The sequence below is a fragment of the Saccopteryx leptura genome, chromosome 5 (assembly GCF_036850995.1).
Source record: "Saccopteryx leptura isolate mSacLep1 chromosome 5, mSacLep1_pri_phased_curated, whole genome shotgun sequence".
Taxonomy (NCBI): domain Eukaryota; kingdom Metazoa; phylum Chordata; class Mammalia; order Chiroptera; family Emballonuridae; genus Saccopteryx; species Saccopteryx leptura.
Genome location: NC_089507.1, coordinates 190,997,029 through 191,016,076, shown reverse-complemented (window position 1 = coordinate 191,016,076; position 19,048 = coordinate 190,997,029). Strand labels below are relative to the sequence as shown.

The 19,048-nt window shown below is 45.2% G+C and overlaps 1 protein-coding gene across 1 annotated transcript in view; it reads right to left on the bottom strand.

Annotated features, from left to right (window-relative positions):
- Positions 1-3,231: 3,231 nt before the first annotated feature.
- The window catches only part of TMX4 (thioredoxin related transmembrane protein 4), a 46,483-nt gene continuing 30,666 nt past the window's right edge, over positions 3,232-19,048 (bottom strand). The window contains exons 6-8 of the mRNA XM_066387179.1: positions 15,287-15,388; positions 8,952-9,015; positions 3,232-7,347 (exon numbers count right to left, since the gene is read on the bottom strand). Of these exons, the coding sequence (XP_066243276.1) occupies positions 6,977-7,347; positions 8,952-9,015; positions 15,287-15,388 (537 nt within the window). The 3' untranslated portion in view covers positions 3,232-6,976. The remainder of the gene's footprint in view (positions 7,348-8,951; positions 9,016-15,286; positions 15,389-19,048) is intronic.

The following is a 19,048-nucleotide window of genomic DNA, read 5'->3' as shown; positions in this document are numbered from 1 at the left end:
CCCAAGGTCTCTGGCTTGAGCAAGGGGTCACTCGCTCTGAGGTAGCAAGGCACGTATAAGAAAGCAATCAATAACCAACTAAGGTGCCACAATGAAGAATTAATGCTTCTCATCTCTCTCCCTTCCTGTCTGTCCCTCTCTCTTTGTCTCTGTCGAAGAAGAAGAAGAAGAAGAAGAAGAAGGAGGAGGAGGAGGAGGAGGAGGAGGAGGAGGAGGAGGAGGAGGAGGAGGGGGGGAGGAGAAGGATTGTAATAGACTTAGTACCAGCTAACGGCTCACACCATGGATTGTAATAGACTTAGTACCAGCTAACGGCTCACACCAGAGACCTCAAACAGATTTAGGGAACTGGGGATGATCGCAAGATATTCCATCTTATTGAAGTCTTCTCAGGTGAGCATCAGTAGCATCCAGATCTCAATCTCTTTTTGCCAGTTGGGCACCAATTTTCTTCTAGTTCAGGTCAGTTTCCTGTGACAAGATATTTGAAAGAACCAGCATAGGTTGAGTCCATGCAAGAATCATCCTTGGGCTACCTGGTCAAATTGGAGGACTGGACATGGCCAATGTTGGCTTCTGTTGTGAAGAAGAGGAGCATCTAGTGGTGCCTCTACCTCAAGCATGTCTGTCAGATGACTCATCTTTCATTATATGAATCATGGGCACCGGAGGAGAAGAGTTAAGATTCTTGGCGGGAGCAGCCGGAGGATTAAATACTAAACCTGACATGTTGGCCATCAGGGAGTTTTCCCGTTCTCTGCCCCAGTGTTTGCAGAAAGGATAATGATGAATTGTGGCAGAGGCAGCTGAACCTGTCAGGGATTTTGAACTGCCTAGAAAAATCAAGAAAAGTTGGGGGCAGCAGATGGAAAGCGTACTAGGCACAATTTCTTTTGACACCCAGGTATTTCTGGCCTCTCTCTCACCTCACCTCCCAATCAAGGAGAATCATGGCAATGTAGCTTTGGTATTTACTGCTTTCCTGGAGTATAATTGTGCAATGAGGAAAACCTTATAAACTGGGAGGGGGTGTATGTATCAGAAAGGATTCTTCTCCATCCAGCCAGGGTAAAAGTGGAGAGCTAGGTCAGGGAAAAACGGAAAGGGAAACAGAGCAGTTAATGCTCACACTTAGGGAACACCAAAGAGAGATTTTCAAGGATAGACAACAGCATAAAAGGTGGAATAATGCAGGGTTGAGAAAGGGACGGCTCTGGGTACTAAGAGAGGCAGAGAGTGGAAGGAACATAAGGAAATTGTTTCCTTTTGATTGTTAGGTTACGGTCCTTTGAATGCAACAATTCACAGAGGCAAGCCTCTAGGAGCCCAGGATTTATTTAGACCACAGGAATCTATCTCATAGCAAGAGGATCCACCACCCAAGAACTCAATCATTACCAGTTTACTTCCTCCCAGCATTCATGATTGCCTCCAGGATCACATCATCCTGTTTTTAGGAGCAGGATATCTCGAGGTTCAGCTGGGGGAGGAGGAGTGTCTACTTCTAGTATCTCCTTCCTACTGTGAGTCCATTCAGAGACCCAACCGAATCACGAGATTTTCACAGGCCCTGCCATCCTTGGCCAGTCCTTGTCCCCTCTGCCAACGCTGCCGAAAGCATCACTCAGGCTCTGTAACACACGCTCCACCTCCACTCCTAGAAACAGCAAATGCCTTCAGGAGAAAAGCAGCCCCAAACACCAGGATCCCATTCCTGGCCTTCCCAACTCCTGTAGATCCTGGCCCGAGGACCTGCTAATCCATTATCTTTTCAACTCTGATGCCTTCAAGAGCATTGTTCGTGGACACGGATTTCTCTTTCCACTCACACTGTAAGAGGAGTCACAGAGAAGTCAGGTAGCATGACTAACTGAACACACTACCCAGTGGTGGGGCTGGGGTTCAACCCCAGGAAGAGAGGGCCCGGCACCTCTTCTCTCACGTTACCTTCTAAACCAGCGGTTCTCAACCTGTGGGTCGCGACCCCAGCGGGGATCGAACGACCAAAACACAGGGGTCGCCTAAAGCCATCGGAAATTTGGTCATTCGACCCGCTGATGTAGGCTGAGCTATTGCATAGTGGGCAATTTTCACTGTATACACAAGTAGGCATTCTGAGCCAGTTCCTCTGACGTATGGGGATTTAATTATTTTATTCTCACTATACATCCGTTTTCAACAGTGGAAATTTTAACCTCCCTTATTTCAGTCCCCAAGGATGTTTGGAAGAGTCATCTCACCTCCTTTCCACTTTTCCACGGCTACAGTGACAGGAAGGGCTGGGTGCACACCCGTCTTCCGAATGCCCTTTGAAATGAGGCCAGCACAGTGTCCCGAAGGCTTATAGCCACCCAGTTCTGGCCACCCCCAGCCCTCAGAACAGAGGGAGACTGAGGTTAGCGCACTGAGTTTCTCTAGACGCTCCCTGGATTGCGAAAGGAACCCTCTGGCGGCCCCTCCTTGGTTCTGTATACTTTCCAGAGCAGCTAAAGGCATATGGTTTGGGTTTTATCAAATCAAGAAGAAAAAGGCCTGACCAGGCAGTGGCGCAGTGGATAGAGCATCGGACTGGGATGCAGAGGACCCAGGTTCAAGACCCCGAGGTAGCTAGCTTGAGCGTGGGTTCATCTGGTTTGAGCAACCAGCTTGGACCCAAGGTCGCTGGCTCGAGCAAGGGGTTACTCGGTCTCCCAAAGGCCTGCGGTCAAGGCACATATGAGAAAGCAATCAATGAACAACTAAGGTGTTGCAACGTGCAACAAAAAACTAATGATTGATGCTTCTCATCTCTCTGTTCCTGTCTATCTGTCCCTGTCTATCCCTCTCTCTGACTCTTTCTCTGTCTCTGTTAAAAAAAATTTTTTAAATCAAGAAGAAAAAGGAAAAATGAACAGACTGGATGGATGGACAGAAAGAAAAATTATCTTAACAAAGTAATATTCTTACATTGCCTAGGCTTTTGAGAAAATTTTTCTATGAAATGCAATATTTTGTTTTTACTTAGTTATCACTATCATTAGATTTTGACGGGGCTGGAAATTTACGTAAAATGCAGTCATACAGGATCAAGGATTTATACATTTTGTGATTGGGTGCTTTGTGATTCAGGCGAGGTACTGCTGGAAACGCCACCTTCATTCTGGGTGCTGCACGTGCTATCTGAGGAGGCAAAGTAACGTGGAAGAGCAGAAAATAGGTATCACTGGGCTAAATAACCAAGACTATTATAAAGAATATAAATAATAAATTTATAATGCATTGCAATACAAATAAGTATTTTCAGTATAAAACTGCATTTGCACAAAGAAGCTATATATAGTCACAAATACAATGAAACTACATTGGAAACATATCCAAGGCGTAGGAGTCACACTTATACAATGTCACAGTTCACATGAAGCTTAACTAAGAATATGCATCTGAAGGACATGTCATGGTCTGATGCTATCACACGCCTTTGAACCGAACTTCCTGGATCAGAAAACTGTTCGAAAGCTGTCAGAGGTTGATCAGGCTTGATGACTCCACGTTCGGTTTTTCAAGGTAAGTTACAATCCTCAGGAGGATCAAAATGTAGAACTGAGGTAAAGAGATACTAAACAAGGACCTTTTCTGTTGGCACAAAAGATTCACATGAATACTTTCCAAAATCTTGCTGTATTTGACAGGCTGGGTTTAGCACCCATTTCTAACACTGGCAGCAGTAACACGGGAGCAGTGAGAGGAAGGGCAGGGAAATACTGACACTTGAAGCAGAAGCACCAACGTCCCTTCCCACTCCATGCCCACGGAAGGTGGTATGCTGACTTCTCAGGGGCACCCTATGTCGTCCATGATTTTTTCACTTAAGTGTTTCCCCTCCTGTGAAGCACCATGTAAGGTCCACTCCTGAAGAACTCGGTAATAAAGTCCCATGTTAAGTACTTTCCCTGAAAGACATCTGTCATCTACCCCAAAGGTGTCACAGGAGGGAGGCTCTGCAGGCTTACATATAACCAAATCGTGCAGCACCGTGGCAATCAACAAGGGGTTTGGGTCTCAGATTAGGACAAACTTTGGCTTTCTCCGGTGTCAAAAGCCAACTTGGCCAAAGCCCGTTTACTTTGACCGTAGTAGTTACTTTGAATTTCTGTAGAGGCTTGTGGCTGGAAGGCATCATATGCAGGTCAGGTTAAGTGCCCAGACAGGGAGCTGAATGAACCCTGCCTCTCTCGTGGGATTGCTTGTATGTTGCCTGGATAGGAGCTCTCTAAGCAAGCTGGGATGGTGTAGCAGATCCAGTAGATGTGTAATAAAAGAAACTAAGAAAAAGGCAGCTGGAAGTTCCAACCTCTCCTTCTAACTAATGAAAATGCAACCTGCCCCAGCTACTCAGACATAAAACACTGGACTCCCATTTCAAAATCCAGTTTATTTAATTTGCCTAATTTTGATTTACATAAAACATTCTTGTGTGATTAAATAACTGATATTGCAATACAGGGAAGCATGACTATTTTTTAATTTTTAAATAAAAATCATGTTTCCATGCATTTGACTTCTGGAATAAATATATTACCTATAAGAAATAGCCTTAAAATTCTATTGAAATGTTAATCTAATTTAGAATTATTTTAGCTTGACATTTTCTCCTTTAGTTTTAGTCTGTACTAAAAACAAATGTAAAGGCTTCAAGTGGAAAGAAATAAAATTAGATGTATATTTATCAGACCATTTGGTAAAAAAAAAAAAATCTTTTGCCAGAATATTAAAAAAACAGGAAAAATGGTTCTCATAGCAAGACATTTAAAATTTTAATGAACATTCTTCTCCAAATGATTTTCTCCCCACTCCATCTTTTAAAAAAATATTTCTGAGAAAGAAAATATATTTTAAAATATTATATAGTTAGATACTATTTGGGGTCCAACTGGAAATTGGCCTTACATTTCTAAAAAGCCAAAAAGATTTTACTTCTTTATTCCCTCCCCTCTAGTTGATACTCAACATAAAAGTTATTTTATTATGAGGGAGGAGAGATTGCACAGAAAAGCCAAACGGAAACCTTCCTTCTTCTGCATCTCTGCACTTGAACCTAACGACCTCTGAACACCTGCTTCTGCGGATTGTAAGAGGAAGGAATCCGGACCAGGAGGGCACGCCCAGCTCCAGAGCTACCCAGAAGAGCTTGCTGGGGGCAGGGAGATGCAGTGCCACCATCAGGACAATGACACTTTGGGTGAAGAGACCTGCCTCATGAGAGGGGAAGGAAATGAGCAAAGGTCCAGATATTCCCAGTCCCCCAGTCTCTGCTGGTCTCCAACTTGAGGCTGTGTTGCTATCTGAAGAGAAAAACTATTGGTGACTCTTTTTTTGGGGGGGGAGAATCAAATTGTTTTACTGAAGGCTTTGGGGGGGGCGCTGAAGGGCTGGGAGGACAGTGAGATCCTAGGTCCCCAGTTTCACAGCCACCGAAAGCTGGTGACTTGAACTTCACCATACTGCGGGATGAGACTGTCAGGTGACTGAACTGGAAAGATGAACAATAACCACCCTAAAAACTGAATTCTGGTGGAATAAAAACTCCCTTTGTGTTAGGCTTGCAACAGGCTCCTTCAAGCACAAGAGGAGAGCAAGTTTCAGAATCTCCCCGCCCACCAGTGACCCAGTGTTCAAAGTTAATATAAGACAAGGGTTATCTAAACAGCCAGGTAAGCGAACACTGCGTATTTCTTTTTTAAATGACAGCAACTTTTGAATTTCATATACCTGCTCTACTTATTATTCTGTCCAGACCCTAGGGGTGCAGAATCAACTTTAGTCATCTTTCATAAGCTCGGAACCTAATTTTATGAATTTATTCTAAGACATAAATCAGGTAAGGCAGAAATAGATGAATGGACTTTCTCAAAGAAACTGGCCCCCTGGGTACGTTCAGTAGATTGGTCACTGAGAGATTTGCAGGGATAAACTTCTTTACAAGATTAAGGAAGAAGGAAATGAAACCAAATCTTTCATTTCCACATATTCACTCTCATTAATTCTTTCACCAAAAGCACATCACTGAAGGAAAACCAGAAACGGTTTTTCAGTTAATATTAAAGTGGTTCAAGACCAGGGAACCCCTTGAGCCAAAACAAAGTAACACAGTATTCAAGGTTCCTTCACAAGACTACCTTGTACTGGCAAGGCACGGGGGACTTCTGGGGTGAAAAAGAATATTGCTAAATAAACTTTTTGAAAAAAAAATCACTACATTTTGGCAAAAAACAACAAAACTCTCTTCTGTAAATCCCTACTTCCTTTTGACTCTCCGAAGGTTACAATATTGTGTTTGAGACGCTTGGCAGTCGCACTTTGTGGGCTGGGGCTCGTGATGACCTAAACCTTCCTGTGGAACAAGCGCGGCTGCCGTCAGCGGCCGCTGTCTGAGCCCCCTCCCCGGGCGCAGCCTGACCAGTGTGGGGGCCTGTGGCCACGCGGGAGCGCTGGAAAGGTTCAAGGGGAGAAAGAACGGAACAAAGGAGACTCGGAGTCGGGATGACTTCCAAGCTCTTTTCTAGAATACTATCCAGGGCCCTCTCAACCTGCATCTCTAAGTAAGGGTCCCTGTACTGCGGTGACTGGAGTTTCTTACAGTCTGACAAAAATACTACACAAGAGGAAACAAGAATGAAACCAAATCTTCTGCTGCAGGCAAGGCTGGTCGGGCTGCTCAGTGCTCACTCCCTGGGGCCCACGGCCTTGTCCTCGGGAGGGCTGGGTGGCTGCTCTGGTTCAAACTGCCCCCAACAGCTCCTGGCACCAACAGCCTGACTGTCTGATTGTCATGCCTGGAGATTCGCACGGAAGTGCGTCAGGCTTGAGGCCGTGAGATCGCACCACGAGGCCGTTTCCAAGAGAAGCTTGCTCACTTAACGAAGAGTTGGTTTAAACTGCAGAGCAGAGGGAGCTGACATACTCCTCTGCTCCATACTCGCAGACATAGTCTCTAAAGCTACGGCCCTTTGTCAGCACGCTGGCTCCTGCGCTGCCTCAGCGCGTCCTCCACCTCAGGGGTGTCAGCGGCTGCGTGCGGGTCACCGGGCCCTGCCTGCTCTCCCGCCTCCCGCGGGGGCCCCGGCTCTGGGCCATCACTCCGCTCTGCATCAGCACCGGCCGCTGGGCTTTCCTCCTCCTCCTCCTCCTCGTCCTCCTCGTCCTCCTCCTCCTCCTCCTCGGCTTCGTCCTCATCGCCGAGGTCCTCCTTCTCTTCTTCCTCATCTATGAGGCTGTCTTTGTTCTCCTCTTCGTTGGAGTCGTCTCTGTCCTCCTCGGCATCCTGCAGCTGTTCAGCCCGATGAGCGTCCTCTGACTTCTCGCTCCACTCTGGGCATAAACAAAGGTCACGCAGCAGTCAAATAACCGTGTTTAGCTGTACAATTAAAAAGGGGGGGGGGCATGACAGTTTTCTCCATCCTGAAGCTGTTATGACACAGGACAGACGTCCGGCCACCGTGCCAGCCCCACCCGCGACCTCCCCGTCCCCCAGCAAACCTCACTGACCACGCTGACTTCGGCAGAGCACAGGGGCTGGAGGGCGGAGTGCCCGGCGCCTCGTACTCGGTACCTGGCGGAAGGCTCAGTGACCTGCTCACTGCTCATGGGAACGGGTTCACCAGGACAAGCTGAGCCAATCAGAGTACTGCCCAGTTTGGGGGCAGAGTCAGGGGAACAGCTGTCTCTACAGTGATCACTATTGCTGTTGACAGCCATCAAATCAGTCACATGGGAACAGAAATCTAACATTCCTGGGGCCGTGCTTGAAGCTGGAACATCCCTGCACTTTCAAGTGATGAGTGCCAATAAAATTCCCCTTTTTCCCCCTAAGCTGCTTTAAATTGGCTTTGTTATTTTTAAGAATTCTAAGGAGGTCTTGGCTAGCTGGCTCCATAGGATAGAGTGCTATCTTGATGCACCGAGGTGGTGGTTCTAACCCCAGTCAGGGCACATATGAAAAGCAATTAATAAGTGCACAACTATATGGAACCACTAAGTGGAACAACAAACTAATGCTTCACCCCCATTTGAAATCAATGAGGGAAAAAGAGAATTCTAAGGAACATAATATGTCTTCTAATTAAACAGTCATGCCCCACATTACAACATTTCAATCAACACTGTGCTACTATATTTTACAGCTGTCCTATACGGTTATAATGGAGCTAAAAATTCCTACTGTAGCAGTGCAACATATTCCTGGTGGGTTTGTGGTCGTGATGATACAAACAAACCCGCCCTGCTGCCAGCTGTGTGCACGTGCAGCACAGGCCATCACAGTAGCAGGCAGCAGCACCTGTGTGTGTGGAAGTGCCCTCGGTGATGTTCGCAGGACCAAATCACACCAAACTACGAGTTATCATAATGTACCCCATTAAGTGGGCAAGACTATCCATGGAAGTCTCAAAGCCTTGAAAACTTCAAAACTAAAAAGAAGTATAAGCTTATTTAATTGCCGACATAAAATTCAACAATTACCAAGTCTCATAAAAGTCTTTGTGCAAAGTTTCAAAAATAGGATTAAAAACATACAAATCCAGGGCTATCTGGTCTCAGAAACAATGCAGAACAGTACAAAGATTTTGGGAGACTTCTTGTAAAGGACTTAGTTAGAATAGTGATCGGCACACAGCAGACACTTAGTAAATGTGAGTTTCCTCCCTTCCTTTTCATTCCAGTTTGAATGAAGAAAAAGGTATCAACTGACTAACGGAGGGCATACACTTCAAGGGAAAAGTAAGTCACCAAAATAAAATATTTCTTAATTAAAAGAGAAAAAAATAATTTTAATTCAAGTCTATCCAGAGAACATATTTCAAGATACTTGGTAGTAGTGGTCATTTGGTAACTTAGTAAATCAGAAGGAAAATCCACCACCTACATGGACACAAAGAATGCCAAACAACTCCATGGCATGCGTTTATCATCCTTACCAGGATGTTCGGATACATGTCTTGGATGTGGCACACAGAAACACTCTGATATCAGCACCAAGACCTGGAGGAGTAAACAAAGGTATTTTATAGTGAGTAAACAGGGCATCTACCACTGAAAAGACTCAAAATTAGGCCTGGCTTCTATAACCAGTTATTCAGAAAAATAATTAGCAGTTGGTCAAAAGTCCTCAAAGCAGAAAAGAGTATAATTAAGAATTTCCTATTTTTTAAATGTGACACAATATAGGAAAATACTATTAATTGAGAACAGGGGTCATAAAGTCAGCTGTCAACAGACAGCCCACTAACAATAGACAAATCAAGCAGGTATAAGAAAATAGACACCATCAGCCAAGTCTACAATGGCCTTTACAAAAACAATCTCCAAAATCAGGCTTTACATGGGCCACCCTCACCATAAACAAGACTAGTCTGTCCTACAACAGCATTTTAAATGTACTCTAAAATTTTATTTTATTTTTTATTTATTTATTTTTTGTGACAGAGACAGGGACAGATAGGGACAGACAGATAGGAAGGAAGAGAGACAAGAAGCATCAAATCTTTGTTGTGGCTCCCTAGTTGTTCATCGATTGCTTTCCCATATGTGCCTTGACCAGGGGGCTACAGCAGATCGAGTGACCCCTTGTTCAAGACAGCGACCTTGGGTCCAAGCTGGTGAGCTTTTGCTCAAACTAGATGAGCCTGCGCTCAAGCTGGCGACCTCGGGGTTTCAAACCTGGGTCCTCCGCATCCCAGTCCGAAGCTCTATCCACTGCGCCACCACCTGGTCAGGCTATGCTCTAAAATTTTAAAGACTGCAAGTCATAATCTTTTTTTTTTTTTGTATTTTTCTGAAGCTGGAAACAGGGAGAGACAGTCAGACAGACTCCCGCATGCGCCCGACAGGGATCCACCTGGCACGCCCACCAGGGGCGATGCTCTGCCGCGACCAGAGCCACTCTAGCGCCTGGGGCAGAGGCCAAGGAGCCATCCCCAGCGCCCGGGCCATCTTTGCTCCAATGGAGCCTTGGCTGCGGGAGGGGAAGAGAGAGACAGAAAGAAAGGAGGGGGGGGAGAGTGGAGAAGCAAATGGGCGCTTCTCCTATGTGCCCTGGCTGGGAATCGAACCTGGGTCTCCCGCACACCAGGCCGACGCTCTACCAGAGCCAACCGGCCAGGGCCTCATAGTCTTTTTTGACTCGATTTTATAAACATCAAGTGACTAATCTACATTTTGTTCAGGGTTATCACCATCTGTATTCTCCTTTATTACTTTACTCAATATTTGTTTCATTAGGTTCAAGATATGTTAACATCTGGGGGCAATATTCAAAAAAAAGAAAAAAATGGCACCTTAATTATAAAGCAAAATGGATATTAAATGTCATAAGAAAAATGAATTAAGCACTTTGATAGACACTTAAGAGACACAGAGATTAAGACCAGCGAGAGCGCTGGCAAGGACTAAGAAGGACCCACGTGAAGCAGGCACACGTGCGGCCCTGCCCTGAAGCCCTGTGCGCAGTCAGGAGAGCTGGGCGGCGCCGGGGCCTGTCTCCTCTAAGCTGCACCAGGGGATCACGGGGGATCTTGGATCCAGGCAAAGCTCAGAATGCCTGTTTGAGGAGACCATGTTCTGTGGGCTGTGAAAGCTCCAAGCCATTTAATTAATTTGAATTCCAAAGAGGAAAACACTTCCATCTGAAGAGACACAGATTGAAAATTTACAATCAATCTTTTTAAAATTAAGTAAGAGGCCAGGAGGCAAAGAAACAGACTCCCACATGCACCCTTACCAGGACCCACTGGGCAAGCCCCCTGCTGGGCCATGCTCTTCTCATCTGAGGCCACTGCTCTGTTGCTCAGCAACCGAGTTATTTTAGTACCTGAGATGAGGCCATGGAGCCATCCTCAGTACCCAGGGTCACCTTGCTTAAACCATTCGAGCCATGGCTGTGGGAGAAGAGAGAGAAAGAGAGAGAAGGGGGAGGGGAGGCATGGAGAAGCAGATGGTCGCTTCTCCTGTGCGCCCTGACCGTGCGCCCAGGAATTAAACCCAGGACTTCCACACACCGGCCGACACTCTACCACAAAGCCAACCAAACAGGGTCAAAAACTTATAATCTTAATGTGATCGTCAAGTGTTTATTAGCTAGCTCTTCTTGGGACATACTGTTTTTGTAAATTTTTTCCCCATTTCTCAATTCCAACTGGAGGAAAAGTTTTTGGTTGGGACATATTGCAAAAGGAAAAAAGAAAAACAACCTGCCAGTGACAAGAAATACTGGTATTAAATTGGGCGTGTGGGGAGGAGAGGTTGGGGGAACAGGGTGGTAAGTCCTACTGTGACATCTAGAGGGCTGGGTGAGGAAGCCTAGAAAAGACATATGGGACTGTCATTGGCTGCGTGGCCCGACAAGTCACTTCACTGCTCTCTCACTTGACTCTCTGGAGGAACAGGTTTGGGCTGCCCCATGCCGAGGTCTGATTTATGTCTAATAGTACGTAATTCCACTGAACAGTCTTTCTTTTCAGAAAGAGTAAAACCTTCTCACTCTCAGTCTCTCAGTTCTAACCTGTTTTCTGGTCTGGAGAACCATCCCCTGGGAATGGGCCACACTCTGAGCTGCTAAGAACGTCAGTGTTTAAAATCAGGGTATACAAGAGGGTGTTCCCTTCCTCTTCACCTTCCCTTCCACGCTTGTGTTTTTAGGTTTCAGCTTCTACCCAGAAAGGTGTAGACAGGCATGCATCTAACCAGGGAGGCGGAAGGATTTCCTTGCTTCATGGACAGTGACATGCCTCAGGGGGAGGGAGGCTCTGTGCTAGGCTCGGTCATTAGCACATGAAAAAAATACCTAAGCACCAAAATGTAGACCAGGGGTCCCCAAACTTTTTACACAGGGGGCCAGTTCACTGTCCCTCAGACCACTGGAGGGCCGGACTATAAAAAAAACTATGAACAAATCCCTATGCACACTGCACATATCTTATTTTAAAGTAAAAAAAAAAACAAAACGGAAACAAATACAATATTTAAAATAAAGAACAAGTAAATTTAAATCAACAAACTGACCAGTATTTCAATGGGAACTATGCTCCTCTCACTGACCACCAATGAAAGAGGTGCCCCTTCCAGAAGTGCGGCAGGGGTCGGATAAATGGCCTCAGGGGGCCGCATGTGGCCCGCGGACCGTAGTTTGGGGACCCCTGATGTAGACAGTGTCTACACCAACTAAAATGGAGACCAGACAATGGAGGCCAAGACTGCTGCCTGTGATTGCCACTGCTTCTCCCCTGTCCGGCTTTGCCGTCTTCCACCCCTCAGAGCAGAGCTGCTCATAGCAGAAAATCTGCTGCCAGTGATTTGCTATACAGACTATGCACTTAGGGATCTTCCCTATCGGTTTAAAATCCAAAATATGTACCTGATTTCTAAAACCAATCCCTTGTTTACATGTGAAAACAACATTTTGTAAAATATTTCAACCGTCACTAGGTTCAATCAAGAAAGCAAACCCAAAAAAAAAAAAGAAAAAAAAGAAAGCAAACCAAAATCAAACTAGCAGCCTTGTTTTGGCTTCCAGTATTTTAAAACTAGGCAAAAATAGGAAATATAAGTCGGGCTACGGGAAGCAATGACGTGATCTGTAAATTGCATCTCCATGGAAAACATCCTGGCCCTCTGGGCCTACCTGTAATAGTTCCACTCCACAGAACCTCCGAGAGGGACGGACACCTCCCAGGTCACCAGGACCAAGTCTCACCTGACTGCGTGCCCGGGCTCTCCTTTCAGCCCCCGTTAATGGCCAAGGTAACACAGAGCACTGGACTGTACACCTGGGGACCTCACTCAAGGCAAAAAATCTAGCTATTGAGTGTTTTAACACATATTACAGTTGTAGAAATGGCATTTTGAGTAGAGAAATGTGAATGCTATACTATGAAAATTATTAATGAACAATTTGAGTCTATTACTGTTTTGAATTATTATTTTGTTAAAGTTCTCTTTCCAATTTATTATAAGGGAATGGTATCTTTATCACTTAATCACTTGAACAGTCTACAATCCACTCTTTTCTTTCTTCAGGTCAAGCCTCTTATATATATAACCTTCCTACACTGACTATTTGAATCTAAGTTTCCAAATGAACTTAGGGCATAGGCAGGCCTGACGTGATTTCATGGGCTTAAAGTCAACCTCAGAGATAAAATTCTGAACTTCTTTATGCTGAGAAGACTTTTCAATGGTCTTGCACTAGGCTCACTGAATCTACACTCTCTATACCTCCACCTCGGAATCTTCTGGGACCTCATATTGTTCCCCTACAAAAACCTCATACTCGTGTATTTCCAGAATATACTACCAGAATATAGCACTAGATAGTAGAGGAGAACATTTACATCCAAAGTCAAGTCCTTGTAGGCGAGAGCATTAGGGACATGCTGATTAGCAGTTAATGCAATAGAACGGAGCAAACCTAGGACCTAATGAATAACATACCTAAGTTCTATGCCAACCTGTGAGGTTAACATCAGCAGTCAGATCTCAAATACGGCAAAATAAAACTGAGCCTCCTTGGCTCCCTGGAATAAGACTGTTGCACTAACCTGTGACTTGCTATAAAGATAATTACTACTATTTTAAGCTAATTTTTAAAAAAGACTTTGCTAAAAAGTCAAAATTCATTATAAAATTAAGGGCAGACTTTTAAGATAATCTTAATTAAAAGTCTGTCCTTTTTATCTCTATGCATTCTTAGTAATCATTACTTATTTCTATCATACAGCATTTAGGAGCTATATAATTAATAATTAATATGCAATATAAGAGCTTTTAATAATTTATATTAATTAGTTTAAAGCTCAATCAAATTGATCAACTATAGATAAAGAGAAAGATTAAACATTTATGTGGCCCTGGCTAGTTGGCTCAGTGGTAGAGCATGGCCTGGTGGGTGGAAGCCCGGGTTCAATGCCCCGTTAGGGCACAGAGGAGAAGCAACCATCTGCTTCTCCGCTCCTCCTCTTCCTCGTTCTCTCTCTCTCTCTCCTCCCTCGGCAGTCATGGCTCAATTGGTTCGAGCACATTGGCCCCAGGTGCTGAGGATGGTTCTGTGAAGCCTCCACCTCAGGTGCTAAAAACAGCTTGGTTGCAAGCATGGCCACACATGAACAGAGCATCAGCCCCAGTTGGGGGTTGCCGAGTGGATCCCGGTTGGGGCGCATGCAGGAGTCTATCTCTCTATCTCCCCCTCCTCTCACTTGGAAAAAAAGAAAAAAAATATGTCGAAAAAAATATGTCAAAGAGTATAAAGCATGCCCAAATACTTACAGTTGCCCCGTTATCTAAATAAATTATTCCAACTCTTACCTAAAAAACCTAGGGAGCTTGACCAGGTGGTGGCGCAGTGGATACAGCATTGGACTGGACTGGGATGCGGAGGGCCCTAGTTCAAGACCCCGAAGTCGCCAGCTTGAGCGTGGGCTCATCTGGTTTGAGCAAAGCTCACCAGCTTGGACCCAAGGTCACTGGCTCGAACAAAGGGTCACTCGGTCTACTGTAGCCCCCGGTCAAAGCACATATGAGAAAGCAATCAGTGAACAACTAAGGTGTCGCAACGAAAAACTAATGATTGATGCTTCTCATCTCTCTCCATTCCTGTCTGTCTGTCCCTACCTGTCCCTCTCTCTGACTCTGTCTCTGTAAAGAAAAAAAAAAAACCTAGGGAAAAAATTCAGATACTTACTAGACACTGACTGTCACATTCAAAGAAAACACAGTGATGTGCTTTGCATCTTCTTTTTTTCACAATATTGACTGTGTTTTCACCAACATTATCTTACAAAATTGACCTTGGGGAAAGCAGAGTGTATGTGAAAGCAGCTGGCCAGGATCAGAGGTTTAACTGGAGGATATGAACAAGAAGAAATCCCCCCTTACTGAAGGAGCAGCCCCCCAGCTGGGCCTGTCCCTGCAGTGCTCTGATCGAGTAGGCAGTGTGTGCGCCCACAGCCGAGACAGGGCTGTCTCGGAAACTAGCAGTTCCAGTACCATCTCTATTCGCTCTTTCATCGCGGCCTCTATTTCGGGCAGCACACATCTTCAGAATATTTAAGGAACAGGATTAGAAGAAAATGATTTCATCAATTTTCCATTATATCTCCAATTACCATTAAAGCAGTATCAAACATGCAAATGCTATTTAACTGCTCAGATTACACACAAAATGATGTCTATGTGCGTCTCCTTTCTTGGCTGCTTTGTAGTTTCACATGCGACCCTTTTCACTTCAGAGACAGGAAAACAGACGGGCATTAGCTCTTACCAGACCCATGAGAAGACCAAAAATCAAAGTGGCTACCACAAAAAAGACGTAAGAACACCAAGCAGGAATCCCAAGGGTCACTGTAAAATAGTTGTGAAGATGCTGTAATCAAAACAAAAAAGAAATTTACTTATAATGAGGCCCAAAAATGTTTAAATCTACTTCTCTAGCTATAACTCAGGTCTGCACATTGTTCCTATATATAGGAGCTCCTATGAAGGTCTCTGGTGGTTTATGAGTCTACGATTCTTCAAGAGCAAGTCAAATTTTACAACACTGAGAATCTGAGAGTAACACTCAAGGTTTTATCTAATAAGAGTTACATTTCTTTGGAGTTAATTACCTCATAGAACTCTGGTAAAATTGTTTTCCTAGCCCCTTACTCCATGATGATAGGTTTCTTTGGTCAGTTTCTGCTAATAATGAGATACACCTTAACTTTTACATGTAATATAGCATCCATTAAAAATTAAACTTCTTGCACACTGGCCTGGGATGCTGAAAACCCAGGTTCGAAACCCCAAGGTCACCAGCTTGAGTATGGGCTCATCCAGCTTGAGCACAGGCACATCCTGCTTGAGCGTGGGATCATAGATCTGACCCAATGGCCACTGACTTGAGCAAGGGGTCACTCACTGTGCTGGAGTCCCCCTAGTCAAGGCACATGTGGGAGAGCAGTCAATGAACAACTAATATGCCATAACGAAGAATTGATGCTGCTCATCTCTCTCCCTTTCTGTCTGTCCCTGTCAGTCCCTCTCACTCTCTCAATAAAAAAAAAAAAAAAAAAAAAAATTAGGCCCTGGCCGGTTGGCTCAGTGGTAGCGCGTTGGCCTGGTGTGCAGGAGTCCCGGGTTTGATTCCCCACCAGGGCACACAGGAGAGGCACCCATCTGCTTCTCCACCCCTCCCCCTCTCCTTCCTCTCTGTCTCTCTCTTCCCCTCCCGCAGCCAAGGCTCCATTGGAGCAAAGTTGGCACGGGCACTGAGGATGGCTCCATGGCCTCTGCCTCAGGCGCTAGAATGGCTCTGGTTGCAACAGAGCAACACCCCAGATGGGCAGAGCATCGCCCCCTGGTGGGCATGCAGGTGGATCCTGGTCAGGTGCATGCAGGAGTCTGTCGGACTGCTTCCCGTTTCCAACTTCAGAAAAATGCAAAAAATAAAAATAAAAAAAAACTTCTTGGGTCTTGACCAACTTTTAAGTAGAACCAAATACTATGTACAGAATAGCAACCATTAAAATGTCAAAATGTCTATATACTTCCTTTTTCTCATCAGATTCTCATTTTTCTACCCTCACCCATCCTTAACAACTTTCCTAAATCATCCTAAAACCTAAAATGGAATATATTAGACAGGTTTTCCCAGTTAATTCATTATGAGAAAATGAGATTTCATCAGACTTTAAGTCCACACCCCTGTTTGCTTACTGTTCCCTGGAATCCTATTTGATACCAAAGACAAAATAAATAAATACAAATAAAAACAAAGAGGTTACTTCCATGTTAAAATCACACAGAAGTTACAGATATGAACTGGTCGTCTGGAGTCACAGCCCACTTAGATGTGGACTTGCCAGAGCCCTACTTCTTCATGCCAGTTTAGTGGTCACTGGTTTTGGCCAGAATAGCTTCAAAAACAGACATTCGCCCCAATCTGAGCAATTAGCAGGCATACAATGAAATGGCTCCAAGCCACATGCCAGCAACAGGCAGTGGTAACAAGTGAATGACTACCCAGAACAGATGAGTGATCTAAAACTGAGTCCAAGTTTCTACTTCAATTGAGTATTTCTCAAAACCTAAATTACTCTAGTATCTCCCATTGCGTTCTCAGTTTACAAGTACTGTATTAATACAATTAAATGACATTTCATTCTGGCTTAAGTCAGTGGTAAACAAAAAAGCTTGTTCAAGTAATCTAGAATAATCTAAGATCTCGTCTTTCCAATTTTTTATTCAATTTAAGAGATGAATCTAAAGACTCAGCAAGTATTTTAATGCTGACACATGTAACCAGAGTGTTTAATAAATATTTATTAGGTAAGTAAAAGTCAGTAGCAAATCTTCTTCTTCTTTTTTTTTTTTTTTGTATTTTTCTTAAGTTGGAAATGGGGAGGCAGTCAGACAGACTCCCGCATGCCCCCAACCGGGATCCACCCGGCATGCCCACCAGGGGGCGATGCTCTGCCCCTCTGGGGCATCGCTCTGCCACAATCAGAGCCACTCTAGCGCCTGAGGCAGAGGCCACAGAGCCATCCTCAGCACCCGGGCCATCTTTGCTCCTATGGAGCCTCGGCTGCGGGAGGGGAAGAGACAGACAGAGAGGAAGGAGAGGGGGAGGGGTGGAGAAGCAGATGGGCGCTTCTCCTGTGTGCCCTGGCCAGGAATCAAACCCGGGACTCCTGCACGCCAGGCCAATGCTCTACCACTGAGCCAACCGGCCAGGGCCGCAAATCTTTAAACTAGTCATAGGAAACGCAAGCAATCTTGATTTGTAAGACTATCATCTGTCCTTTGTTGTCTACACTGATCTTCATTCTGTCTTCAACTGTTTAATAAGAATAATCCAGGCCCTGGCTGGTTGGCTCAGCAGTAGAGCGTCGGCCTGGCGTGCAGGAGTCCCGGGTTCGATTCCTAGCCAGGGCACACAGGAGAAGCGCCCATCTGCTTCTCCACCCCTCCCCCTCTCTTTCCTCTCTGTCTCTCTCTTCCCCTCCCGCAGCAAGGCTCCATTGGAGCAAAGATGGCCTGGGCGCTGAGGATGGCTCTGTGGCCTCTGCCTCAGGTGCTTGAGTGGCTCTGGATGCAACAGAGCAACACCCCCTGGTGGGCATGCCCGGTGGATCCCAGTCGAGCATATGTGGGAGTCTGTCTGACTGCCTCCCTGTTTCCAGCATCGGAAAAATGAAAAAAAAAAAAAAAAAGAATAATCCAGCACTCAGGACCCAGCAGGCAAAAGAAGTATTGGATCATCAAAATGTTGTTTTCATCAAACCCTTTTCAATGGAAGTTCTAAAATGTCTGTGCAGGTCCCTACTTTAGAAAATTCTATGCTACTGAACATTTCTGCTCTTCTTGATGACTAAGTGCTGCCATCAGGATCAACCTCTGAAATGTGTCAAAGAATCAGAAGACACAGAAAGCCAGGCTGCCTTGGTGCTGACCCATGGATTTAAGTATTCTCAGATTTGCTTTATAAATCATCTCTGCCCAAGGGCCCTGACCAGTTAGCTCAGTGGTAGAGCTCTGGCCCAGCATGTGGATGTCCAGGTTCAATTCCTGGTCAGGGAACACAGAAGAAGTGTCCATCTGCTTATCCACCCCCCCCTCTCTTCTATCTATCTCTCTCTTTCTCTCTCTCTCTCCACCCCCCCCCCCCCTGCAGCCATGGTTCGATGGAGTGAGTTGGCCCCAGGTGCTGAGGATGGCTCCATGGCCTCCACCTTAGCGCTAAAAAATGGCTCCAGTTGCAGGAAAGCAAGGGCCCTAGATGGGCAGAGCATCGCCCCCTAGTAGACTTGCTGGATGGATCCCAGTTGGGGCACATGCAGGCATCTGTCTGCCTGCCTCCTCTCCTCTCCCTACATAAAAAAAAAAAGAAAAAAGAAAGAAAAAAAAATCATCTCTGCCCATTTGCCTTACTCATATGGTTAGGATGAGTAATGTTCTGTTAAGCCAGTCTACACAATCTCTTATGCCCTTTCTGCAAAATAAATGATTAAAGTGACCCTCAAGAAACTTTCTGTTTTCTAGAACG